The sequence below is a fragment of the Ailuropoda melanoleuca genome, chromosome 14, assembly GCF_002007445.2.
Source record: "Ailuropoda melanoleuca isolate Jingjing chromosome 14, ASM200744v2, whole genome shotgun sequence".
Classification (NCBI taxonomy): domain Eukaryota; kingdom Metazoa; phylum Chordata; class Mammalia; order Carnivora; family Ursidae; genus Ailuropoda; species Ailuropoda melanoleuca.
The window spans coordinates 6739901-6751534 of NC_048231.1; the positions used below are offsets into that span (position 1 = coordinate 6739901).

Below are 11634 nucleotides of genomic sequence, written 5' to 3' on the forward strand. Positions count from 1 at the left end.
ATACAAACTCTAGCGTTCACAGCCTGTGCTGCGGGATCTTGGCCATCCTGTGGGAGCCCACTTGCCGGTAGAGCCCAGGACCGAAGAAGCAAGTTGCAACATGTACTTTGTGACACTTGTGTTTAAAAGGGTAAATGGCACATGCTTGCAGATTTCTGGGAGGACACGTCATCAGGAGACCTCCTGATAGTGTTGAGGAGGAAGTAGGGTATAGAGGATGTGCCTTTTTATCATACACCTTTCCATATTATTCCTTTCTTTTTTTTAACCTGAGAAAGTATTGCTTATATAGGTTTTTGTCCTGAACTTCCTTGGAATTCCCATTTCTGTCACAGCCTTAGCACCATTTATTTTGAAGTTCTCAGGAAGGATGGTCATAAAGTACTAACTGTAGGTGAACCCTATCTGCTCTGTCGGTTCAGCAAATATTTATTGAGCTGTGCCTGGGCTCCACCTCTCCCTCCAGAATGCTTTTTCCCTGAAATGTTTTCCCTTCTCTTGTTCTTTAGCTTCTGTCTCAGTTCTTCCTCTCCTGCTCTTTCCTCCCTCTTCCCCCTTGTCTTCCTGCATTGGATCTTTCCAGAAGATGTTGTGTCCCCACTGATGCCAGTATAAACACTGCTGGCATTGGCGGAGCAGTATTTTTCCTGGTGTCCTTGGCTTTATTATCTTTAATTCCTTAGGTTCACATCGGTGTTATAATACAGTCAGTTTTGCCATCCAGAGACGTGATGGCCGTGCTTTGTGGTTATATGGCAAAGGAGTCGTCCGTGCAGAGCCCCAGCTTCACCAAGCTTTGTACGGTGCCTGGCACATTGTACACAATGATGTCGTCAGTTCCTGCTTCAAAGCATCATGCGGGCCCAGTCTGCACAGAGTTCACTGTTTTTGATGTTTTTTTTAAAATGTCCCATAAGACCTCATCTGGCACGGGACTTGCTGGAAATTCATTTTGTAAATAAGGGAAGAAAGCAGTCTATTTTCAGACATGGTGACTTAAAGATCATCTTGAAGGATTCAGGCTTCCTAGTATCCCCAAAAGCCATGTGGGTGAACACAATTGATAGGAATAGTGACCACAATTGGTGGGAGAGGGTGAGTGGAGTTTTATAAGCCAAAGATGATAAACAAAGCCCTAATAAGGAATGCAAATTGTTTTTACTAGATATTGTTTGGAATGAATGGGCTATCATTAATGCAAGAATTTTCCTAAGTAGTAGTAAAATATGTCTTCAGTAAAAATTCAAATGGTACAAGTTGCTTTTTCCACCTGGCAGGATATCTTGGGATCTTACTACATCAGCAGTTTGAGATTCACCTTGTTTGTTACAGCTGTGTAGTATTTAAACATTTACTATGGACACTTACCATTGTTTCATGGGTTTTGCATTTACAAACGAGCGAGCACGGAATATTCTCTTATGTATCAGTGCAATTTGTGTTGAAGCATCTGTTGGATAAATTGTTAGCAGCGGAATTGCTCAAAAGTGACCGTTAGCTTCAAAATGAGAGCTGGCCTTTGGCTAGAAATGGGTAGAGAGAAATTATAGTAGAACAAATTTGTAAATTAGGTTTATATCTCCATTTTACAGAAAGGTAAACTTAAATTGCACTGCTGTTGCCTACCAGATAAACTTGTTAAAGTCCTCTGACTCTAAAGCCTTTGCTCTTTACCAGCATTCTGCCTGTCAGAGCTGTTCCTAGAAGCCAGCCTCTGCCAGGCGGCACAGAAATAGATTTCCCATTTGTGACAGGCAGAAAGCTGTGCCCATTTCACTTCCCTCCAGAAGGAAGGGATGATAAAAGGTGGCAGAAGCAGAGGGAAGAAATAAAGAGGTTAGAAATGCTGCTGAGCAATTACTGAGAGCGTGGGTTTTGTGGAATTGATTCTTAAATGTGTGATTAAGAAGTGTGAAAGAGGTGCCCGGCTGGCTCAGTTGGTGGAGCATGTGACTTGGTCTCAGGGTGAGGAGTTTGAGCCCCACGTTGGGGTAGAGATTACTTAAAAAAATGAAAGTGAGAAAGAGATGGCATGTAGGATTAAATAACTGCAGGCTAATTGAAGATCTGAGGAGGAAGTAGGAGCATTAGTGCTTGGGGTACATACTAGTATGTGTTGTCAGACAAGGTCCAGTGCCTTTACCTTGGGGCTAGGAACCCTTCCAGATCACTGTTCTTAACGCTTCTCTGGGCCACTCATGCATTCCCACCCCATATTTGTAATGTTACTGATAAACAGATCGGACCCCTTATTCTGCACTTCAGGGGCTGTTGCCATGCACTGAAGATGCATATATACTCTTAATTCGGAAGAGGCAGCATTTGTGTGCTACCAAGCAAAGCTGATTACAACAGAACTACTGTTTTGTTCACTGGTACAACCCTGATGGTGCCTAGAAACAGATCAAAATACCAGGAAACGACCCACAGGTTCATTTAATGGTGCACCAGGGAAGGGGGTGGAGGGCTTATTCCCAGAAGTTTTCTAAAACGTAAGAATTTTACTAAGGAGTTATAAGTCATTTTTGGTAGCTACAGGCCCAGGCCATGGGTGGTTGGGGACCAGGATGGGAGAAATGCTATGCTCAGTTGAGATCAGATAAATAGGAGTTCAGATGAATATGCAAGCTATTCTCTTGGCACACTGTGTCTGGTGATATTAACAAGATAAGCTGTAGGTAGAATAATTTCTCATCAGATTGGAGAAATATATTTATAGCCTGCTTCTCATTATATAATCAAAAGTTACTAATGGAGTAGCAGACAGTGATATGGGTAATAGCTCACTGTCACTTAAGTGAATTCAGGGATGACAGGTTTCTTTCATGCATGAAGTACTGGATACATTTCTTAAAACTTAGATATGGCATCAGATTCTAGTCATATCCTGAAGAAAGGTCACAGTGCAGTGTTTCATTTCTAGTACTATATTCTTTTGAGTGTGTGTGTGGTGGAGGTTGAGTTATTTGAAGTATACCTTAAAAAAATCTCTTAAAATACAAAATCAATTTACCTCTTACCGCCCTTCAATTCCCTTTCATCAGTTCCCCCCCCTTTTTAAGAAAAGTGGAATAAGATTTACAAGTCATTTAGGAGGCCTTTATTGTTTTAACCTATCCCTTGTCTCACTTCCAACTCCTTCCTAGTAAGACAGCTGTTCTACCCTATCATCATCTGGATAAGCTCATCTTATTTTTGCTTGAAATTGTTGCAAACACCTAGCTCTAGTAGATTTGGGAATACTTGGATCTTAGTAATAGCATCTCAATTAGTTATGAGTGGCATGGATTTCTTTCGGCTTGTTTAAAGTTCAAAAGTGTCAGTAAGCAGGGTTAGCAACCCATCTGGGGACATAAATGACATTTTCACAGACTGGTGTTTGCTGACAGCACAAAGATAGACTGACTTCTTCATTACAACCAAGGCAGATGCTTAGGGATTTTCCTGTTTTACAGCTCTTGTCTCTAATTTTACCTTAAATTTCTGACAACTTAGAGTCAGCTTTGCTATTGTGTCCTAATGGTTCTTTCTTAAGTGTCAGTGAGAGCTACTGAACCTTACAAAGGGAAAACAGATTCCTAGAAAAACATCCAAAAGCGGGTAACTGAGATTTACTTCCCCAAAGACCATGATCCTATCAAAGAAAGGTAAGTACAACTGCTTTTCGGTAATTCTTTACTCCACCTTAATAGGTTCTTCGTCTGCTTGGTTTGCCGGGGAGGGCCCAGGAGGAGCCAATCGCGCTACTCAGCCCTCGGGAGGACCTCACAGCTGGAACTCCCGGGAAAGCCGCGGTAGGTAACGTTAAACCCGAAGCATGTCACCTAAGCCCTCACAGCAATACCTTTCATTGGTTAATGAAACCAGTGCGTTGTGTGTACAAATAAAATAAATGCTTGCGGTGTTTTTTGTTACGGCTAGCAACTTGTTTAAAGACCCAGGAAATGTATGAAAATACGCAACCTAGCCCTCCAGTCACGGTGGAGGGTAGATGCTGCCTGTGCCAAAGGGCTCTGGGACTGAAATTGCGAGGGAAGCCATCTCCCGTTCCCCACCCCCGCTTGATTGAGAGGGACAAGCTTAAGCAGACATCGGAAATAAGGTGTAAAAGATGGATGGGGCTGGGTTGCTGTGCCCTTCTAACCTCCTCCGCAGACACATCGGATCACCTCTACCTGCCGCCTAGACTAGGGAGACAAGGGTCTGGGGTCTTGGGCTTCTAAGAGTATTTGGCAATGAACCATAATAACACCGTTACACCCAAAGCCACTCCTAGGAAAGTTTTTTGTTGTTGTTTCAATTCATAGATGTAATTTTTTTCCCCAAACAAGCTTTCACCCTGCACAGTTTTTAACCCTACCTTTTAAAGGTAATATCTGCCGTGTCTTTAAATACTCGGCGTGTTGTGGGGGGTGCTTAAATGAGAGTGCCCCTAATTTAAAACCAAACGTTGCTACTTTGCGTCTCAGAAAATGCGGGGCTCACTCCCCCGGTCCCCACCCCATCTGCCAGCCCTCCCTTTGGGTGGTCCGCTGCCGTGGCTGCACGTGGTCGCGCCGCGGGGACTCGCGCGGGGGCCAGGAGTGCCAGGTGCGCTCCCACGCGGCGGGGCGAGCCGCTCGCAGGCAGCCCCCGCGCCCGCGCCCCCGCGCCCTGGCCCCGCCCCGCGCCCGCCCGCCCAGCGCGCATTGGAGCCGCCGGCTGTCGCTCCCCGCGCTCTGGGGAGGGGGCGCCGCCGGCTGCGGTCCCACTGCAGAGGGCTGCTCGCTGCCCGTGCGACCGGGGCTTCCCCGCTGCTTGGGCGCCCGGCCCCGCGAGCGGCCCCCCGACCTCAGTAGCAGGGTCGCCAGGGACCCAGGCACCGTGGGTAAGTGAGGGGGCCGGGGGGGGACGGGGTCCGGGCCCGTGTCATGTCCGCTGGCCGCCTGCGCGGCGGGGTGGGCGGAAGGTTCCCGCTGGACACCCGCAGTCCCGGCCCCTGAGGAGGCCGGGGTGAGAACCGGGAGGGGTCGTTTGTCCGCCGGAACCTCCAGCCAGCGCGACCCTCGTCAGCTGTGCCCACCCACCCTCTTCGCGTTACAGCTCATCGCTGCAGCGTGGGTTGCCGGTACCGCTTCTCGCCCTTACCCGTATGTGAGGGAAATGTGATTTGGCCGTTAATAATTGTGCAGATAGCCTGAAGCTGGGCGCTCTGTCCCACGCCCCCGGCGCTTTCCTTTTTAAGTACTCGGTCCTGCGCTCGGGCTCGTGCCGCGAGGCGCGTCCAGTCGGAACCAGCCGCCTTCCCCGGGTGGCCGCTTGGTGGTCCGCGCCCGGCGCTGGGAGAGAGTCCCAGCTTTCCTCCCGAAGGGCTTGCTCTTGGCCTCCGTGCTTCCCCGCTCAAGGGGAAAAGTGGCGTTAGACTGCGATTGTCAGGAAATGACACACGGACTCTAACATTACCGCGGCGATAAAAGCACCGTGCCGATTAAGGAGAATCATTTGCACGCTAACATTCTGCAAAGTTTTATTGTCTCCAGATTGTATTTTCCCATTTCAGTTAGGTTTCTGTTTGGGTATTTTTTATTTCTGCCGTAATGTACATTCAAGTGAGCTTCTCAAGCAGGTGTCTTTGGGCAATCCAGGTTAACTTCAAATCGTACCGTCTGAAGCATGATCTCATTTCAGTATTTCTGTTATATATCCTCTGGTTGGTAAAAACTCTCAGGTGCTGAGAACTCCAAGACGCGATAAGACTTAAGAGAGCTGTAATCAGCTGTGGTTCTAGGGCTTATGGAAGCATTATGTGAGGGGGGACACTGTACAATGTTCATATTTTAGTTCCATCGCTGTTCTAGGATGACTTGTCTTTTTGTCAGGGGCACAGAGTCCGTAACTCCCAAGCTAAGGGAATGTTTACTTACATCATTAACTGATTATCTGAGTCCCAGTTCCTTTTGTGGTTCATAGAATCAAGAGCTACCCAAATAAACCTTCAGCGCTGAAGGATTTACGCAAAAACAGTACAAGGAAAGAGTCCCCTTATTTTAGGACATCCATCAGCAAAAATTAATACACCTTTTGTTAGATCATCACCTCGTCTGTGTTCACTGGTGCTGTCATACTATCCTGTGGATTCATTTTATGTTTCTGTATAACTAATCAGTTTGCCAATTGCATAGCTTATCAATTCTATTTGGCTTTCAAATTAGTTCCAGAACCAAGAAAACAAAATATAAAGAATTTCAAAAGCTTGGTTTTAAAATAGCAAGAATTCAACCTAGTCTTGGTTCTAGAGGGCTGCCTTATGGTTAAATAAAACACAATTTAAAAATTCTTGACTAGTGACTCTAAGTGCAGATTAGTATCTCCAGACAATTCATTTTTCTGATAAAATTCTAATGCCCACTTTCCAAGCATGGGCTTCAGAAACAGGCAATCAGGTTGAATCTGATCTCTGTTACCTACTAGATGTGTAATCTTGGGCGGGTTATTTAGCTCTTATGCCTCAGTTTCTTCCTCTGCAGATAGTGATACCACCACCTACTCATTTTGAAATGTGAGGAAGATTAGAGATGGGTGTAAAAGTGCTTAGCGTATCCCAATGCACAGGAGTTGCCCAATAAATGTCAGCTATTGTTATCATTCGCTTTTACTGACCTTCGACTATGTGCTCATTATGGAAAACATTGGAAAAGTAGATACTTGGGTGGGGCGGAATGTCAAAATTATACAACTAAATTTAAGAGGGGAGAATGACAGTGATGTTAAATTTCCCAAGAGTGTGTATGAAAAGTAGCACCTCTCTGATGGAACAGACATTTTTAGAACAGAAACCTTATGGTGTAATGGAAAGAACCCTGGAGAGTCAGTCTTCAGTTCTAACTCTGGCTATGACCTTCTCTAGCTGTATGGCTTTCAGCACTCCACCTGCCCACTCTGGAGCTCATTTTCTTCATCTGGCTGGACTTGAGTGATCTCTAAGATCCTTTGCAGCTGCAGAATTCTTTATTACATGTAATGAAAATCACTCTAGCTTTCTTATCACTTTGCCCTTCATTGTTTTGTTATCCAAGTCTGTTTGTTGACTTGGATTTGAGTCATAAACATCCATAAAGACAGCACAACAAAAGAACTGATACCAGATTTGCAAATAATCCAAGTTGAAGTGTTAAAGAGAACAGAGAAAACTAGCTTCACCTTGTAATCTTTCTGATATTTTTTATTCTCCAGTCATTTCAGTAGATTATTAGATGGGAAACATGCCTGGTAGAATCAGATACATTCAACTGAAATCTTTCTATAGGAAACAATAGGCTGATGGTGAAATAAAATACCACTCTCTTTTCTCTCATCAGGTTGATCCTTAAAGCAAAAAGCTATCCAGAAAAGGGCTTTCATGAAGAAACTAAAGAGAGAAATTATAAGTGAGAGAGAAACTAGGAATTGTACACTGGAGAAACCACCTAAAACAACTGTATGGAGTAAGACAAAAGGAGTGAATACATCTGGAAGAAATTTTACGTAGCATATTTTTGCCCACCTTTTTGTCATAAAGGCTACTAAGGAAGAGAGAATATAGTTTTCTAGAGAAAGAACGAGTGTGATGTAAACATGGAAACCACGGTTTCCGAAATTCAAGTCGAAAGCAAGGATGAGAAGAGACCCACAGAAGTTAGTCCTCAAGATGAGAGACAGGAGGAAAGAGCATCAGTGCTTTGCTTCAAGCGAAGAAAGAAAGCAACTAAAGCAATGAAGCCCAAAGCTAGCTCTGAAGCTGCTGGTACAGCAAGAAAGTGTCCCCCAGAAGCAGGAGCTTCGGATCAGCCACAGCCCCCAGGGGGGGCCTGGGCCTCAATCAAACGTCTGGTGACACGCAGGAAAAGGTCAGAATCTTCAAAGCAGCAGAAGCCCTTTGAGGCTAAAGTGCAGCCTGAAATCAGCGCTGAGGATGCTGATGTTTCTAAGAAAAAGGCAAAATCCGGACTTAAGATTCCCTGCATAAAATTCTCAAAAGGAGAGAAAAGAAGTAATCATTCCAAAATCATAGAAGACTCAGACTGCAGCATCAGAGTCCAGGGAGAGGCTGCACATTTGGATACAAAAGATGACCAGGCAGCAAAGACCCAGTTGCCCCAGGATGTAAGTAAAGATGTCTCACAGAAAGGGGGTGATGAGGTCTGTGAACCAGATGTGAGCAACAGCACAACTACAGCTGGAGAGAAAGTGATTTCAGTAGAACTTGGGTTAGATACGGGGCATTCTGCCATTCACCCGGCAACACTAATCCTTGAAAGAGATACTGAAACGATTGAGGAAAAACAAAGTGTCCAAGGCCAGCAAGCAAGCCCACTTGAAACTTCAGAAACAGCACCTCAGCCACCAGTGGTTTCTGAGGTTCCTCCCCCACCTGCAAGCCCAGATCAGCAAATTGTAGAAGACGCCAGAAGCAATATCCTCGAAAGTGGACCAAATGGGGAAGAGCACGAAAGTAGAGAGATGGTAGCTGAAGAGAGTGAGCCGAAAGATACTGAATTGAGCCAGGAATCAGAGCTGAGAGAAAATGAGGTCACTGCAGAGAAACCCAAACCAGAAGAAAGCAAAAGAATGGAGCCAATTGCTATTATTATTACAGACACTGAAATCAGTGAATTTGATGTTAAGAAATCTAAAAATGTCCCTAAGCAATTCTTAATTTCAATTGAAAATGAGCAAGTAGGGGTTTTTGCTAATGATAGTGGTTTTGAGGGTAGAACTTCAGAACAATACGAAACACTCTTAACAGAAACAGCTTCTTCTCTTGTCAAGAATGCTATCCAATTGTCTATAGAACAGCTGGTTAATGAAATGGCCTCTGATGATAATAAAATGAACAATCTTCTATAGTGACTTAATTTCCAGATCATGGGAGGGAAAAAAAAAAGCTTCATGCTAAATTACTTTGCAAATTTTGGCATTCTTATTCAGTTACAAATAAGAGATTTGTCATCTGTGGGATTTACAGGTACAGTTCCAGCCCAGAAGTGCTAAAGAATTAAGTTTATAAAACTGTCCTACCACTGAAATGCAATCGCTTCTGGATTGGAGGAAGTTAGTACGGATCGCAATGGAAGTGACATACAGGGAGTTGCTAAAATGACATGTGGAAGTTGGGGTGCTTGGGGGGAGGAAGCTGTATTTATTGAGCACTTATGGTATGCCAGAAACTCTTTAATATTCTCTGATGTCACAAAGCCTGGTTTCCTTTTGATAGTTCAATCCTGTGTATAGGTTAACATCACATTTGATTTTCAAAAAAAAATTTTTTACAGTGCACTTTTATGTTTAAAATGGTGAGTAAGGTGAGCTATTTTTGTGAATGTGTGATTTACAGTTGTTACGCTCATAGGCAGTAGTCTTACCTCAAAAAAAAAATTGCCTTTTCCTAATTGCAGCAGAATGTGCATATTTGAATTAAACGTGTTTTTCTAGTCTTGCTTAAATACCGTGCAAAAGCCATTCACAATTTATATCAAATAGGCAAATAGTTACCAAGTGCAAAGGTGTGGAAATAGGCAGTGCATCGTCCCTCTCCATTTTTCTTCTGCCTCAGACAAACCTGTCTAAATCCATTTCTGCATGGGGTCGTCTGCCGAAAAGTTAGAAGCAAAACCCAAAAGACTAAACAACAGCAACAGGAAAAACAAGAAGAGTGAAATACTGTTTTCCGTCCAGGAGAAGGCAAACTGCCCAAGTAACAAATGATCACAGATAACGTAGGATTCATCTTGCAGGATTGCTTCTCTAGAGACCACATTCATCCTCCTCTCCCCAAAGAGGGAATTCACAGCCAGCCTGGCAGTAAAAGTCCCAGGAAATCATAATAACTTAGCGAAAATATTATTTACTTTTGACCAAGAATGAGGCAAGTTCATGGTTGAATAGAAAGTGAGAAGTTATTGCTAAAGCACATTGTATTTTAAATGTCAGTATTCTCGCATTGTGCCTATGTGTCAAGAGACACCAGTAACAAACATTTTACATGGATTTTGAAAATTAACTTTTTCATCAGTATGTTCAATCCAGCTAATCCCTTACAAAAAAAAAAAAAAGAACTTAATGTAACAACGAGAAGGGCTTATTTGCATTTTATCTGGTTATTTAAATCACCGATCTCATCAACGATTGCCATATTTTTTGAAAAAGTAACTGTTTCTATCTTTCCTTGTGTGAAATGGCCATAATACTACAACACACTTCCCTACCTCACAGTAAAGGTCCAAATTGTATAGTCCCCACTGTCCAAACTGAGGGACAGCGTTATTCTGACAATAGAGGAAGTATAAAGAGCTTTCCACTCAAGTTGCAAGGTATTTGTTAAAGAGGGTTTGTACATTCTTGGAGAAAAGAGTGTACATTAGGTGACTAAATGATCTGGTGACTTCTTGCATTATTTATCAATTCGCATAGAAAGTATATGTTATTTTATCCTATAGAACCTTCTTTGTTTCTTGCTGTGAGTACATCTTGAGACCTCCTGCAGAAAAACATAATCTGACTTTGGAACTGAACCAAATAATGGATATTATTGGCAAGATTCTTCGCTGAAGTACAAAATTATTCCCCCAGACTTTTCTACCTTCATGCCTATAACCTTGGGAGGAGAAATCCACAAAAATCCTTCAGTTTAGCAACACAAAAGTGGATTTTCAAAACATACTACTCAAGAAATGAATTTCTTTTAGTTGTAAAATTTTTAAACATTAAAAAAAAGACTGCTAAGTCATTCTCCCTAAAAATATTCTTTTTAATTCACTATATGTGGTGCTAATGGACTTGGATGGCTACCAGCAAATATCATATCATATTCAAAAGTGAACAATTTTTTAAAATCTGATCAAAGTTGGTGCATTTTACAGTGTTTTAAGGAAACCTATCTACATTTATTGCAAGAATGGCTCAAGCCAATATACTTGCATTGTAAGTTCTTTAGCCATCTCTAATGAATGAACACAAAGTATAGCGCTTACCAGTGACTGAAAATATTTTGGAAGGCTTAGGCATATTTGGGAGTTTTAAAAACAGATATGAGATAAATATGTGTAATTAATTATTTTTGTTAAGAAAATAACACTTTCTCTAGTCCTGGGTTTCTACTATTTTTTTTTCCGCTATGGTTTGATATATATTTTTGGTTAGAATGTATTATAATTGATTGTTTTTGTGATAAGATGTGTACTCTACCTGCATTCATTCTTAAGTGGTTCCTCCTTAATCTTTTTTATTGAGAATATCTGGTGAATTAAATAAATAGGATTCCAGTCTGAAAAAGGAATCCAGAAATTAACTGGTCTTGATTGAGTATACCTGCCACTTGGCCAAATCTTATTAAAATGAATTCTAAGGTGATCCAGATTGTCTTGTTACAGAAATAAGCAGGAATCAGATAACTTGGAAGTCTCTTATAAAATATGTTTCATTTCAATAGTAGTTATTTTAAGCAATTGGACCTTGTATACAAGACATAAAATGAATATAAATAGGTCCCTATTCAGTTTATACCCATCTGACATGATTTAAATGATCATTTAAAAGGCAATTTAATAATATCACATTAATTTTCATTTAAATTCGCTGTGATAAGTGCTGCTTTTAATGAACATTTTATTTTTTTTT

The 11634-nt window shown here is 42.3% G+C and overlaps 1 protein-coding gene across 2 annotated transcripts; it reads left to right on the top strand.

Moving 5' to 3' along the window:
• The first annotated feature begins 26 nt into the window (after nucleotides 1-26).
• Nucleotides 27-11621, top strand: AKAP5 (A-kinase anchoring protein 5). 2 transcript variants are annotated; one of them, XM_019793937.2, is made up of 3 exons: nucleotides 27-130; nucleotides 3693-3794; nucleotides 7338-11621. In XM_019793937.2, exon 3 carries the CDS (start codon nucleotides 7594-7596, stop codon nucleotides 8863-8865), a length of 1272 nt encoding a protein of 423 aa, XP_019649496.1. In that variant the 5' UTR covers nucleotides 27-130; nucleotides 3693-3794; nucleotides 7338-7593; the 3' UTR covers nucleotides 8866-11621. The 2 variants fall into 2 exon arrangements, with proteins under 2 accessions (XP_019649496.1, XP_019649492.1); XM_019793933.2 differs by lacking the exons at nucleotides 27-130; nucleotides 3693-3794 and adding an exon at nucleotides 4677-4867.
• The last annotated feature ends 13 nt before the right edge of the window (nucleotides 11622-11634 follow it).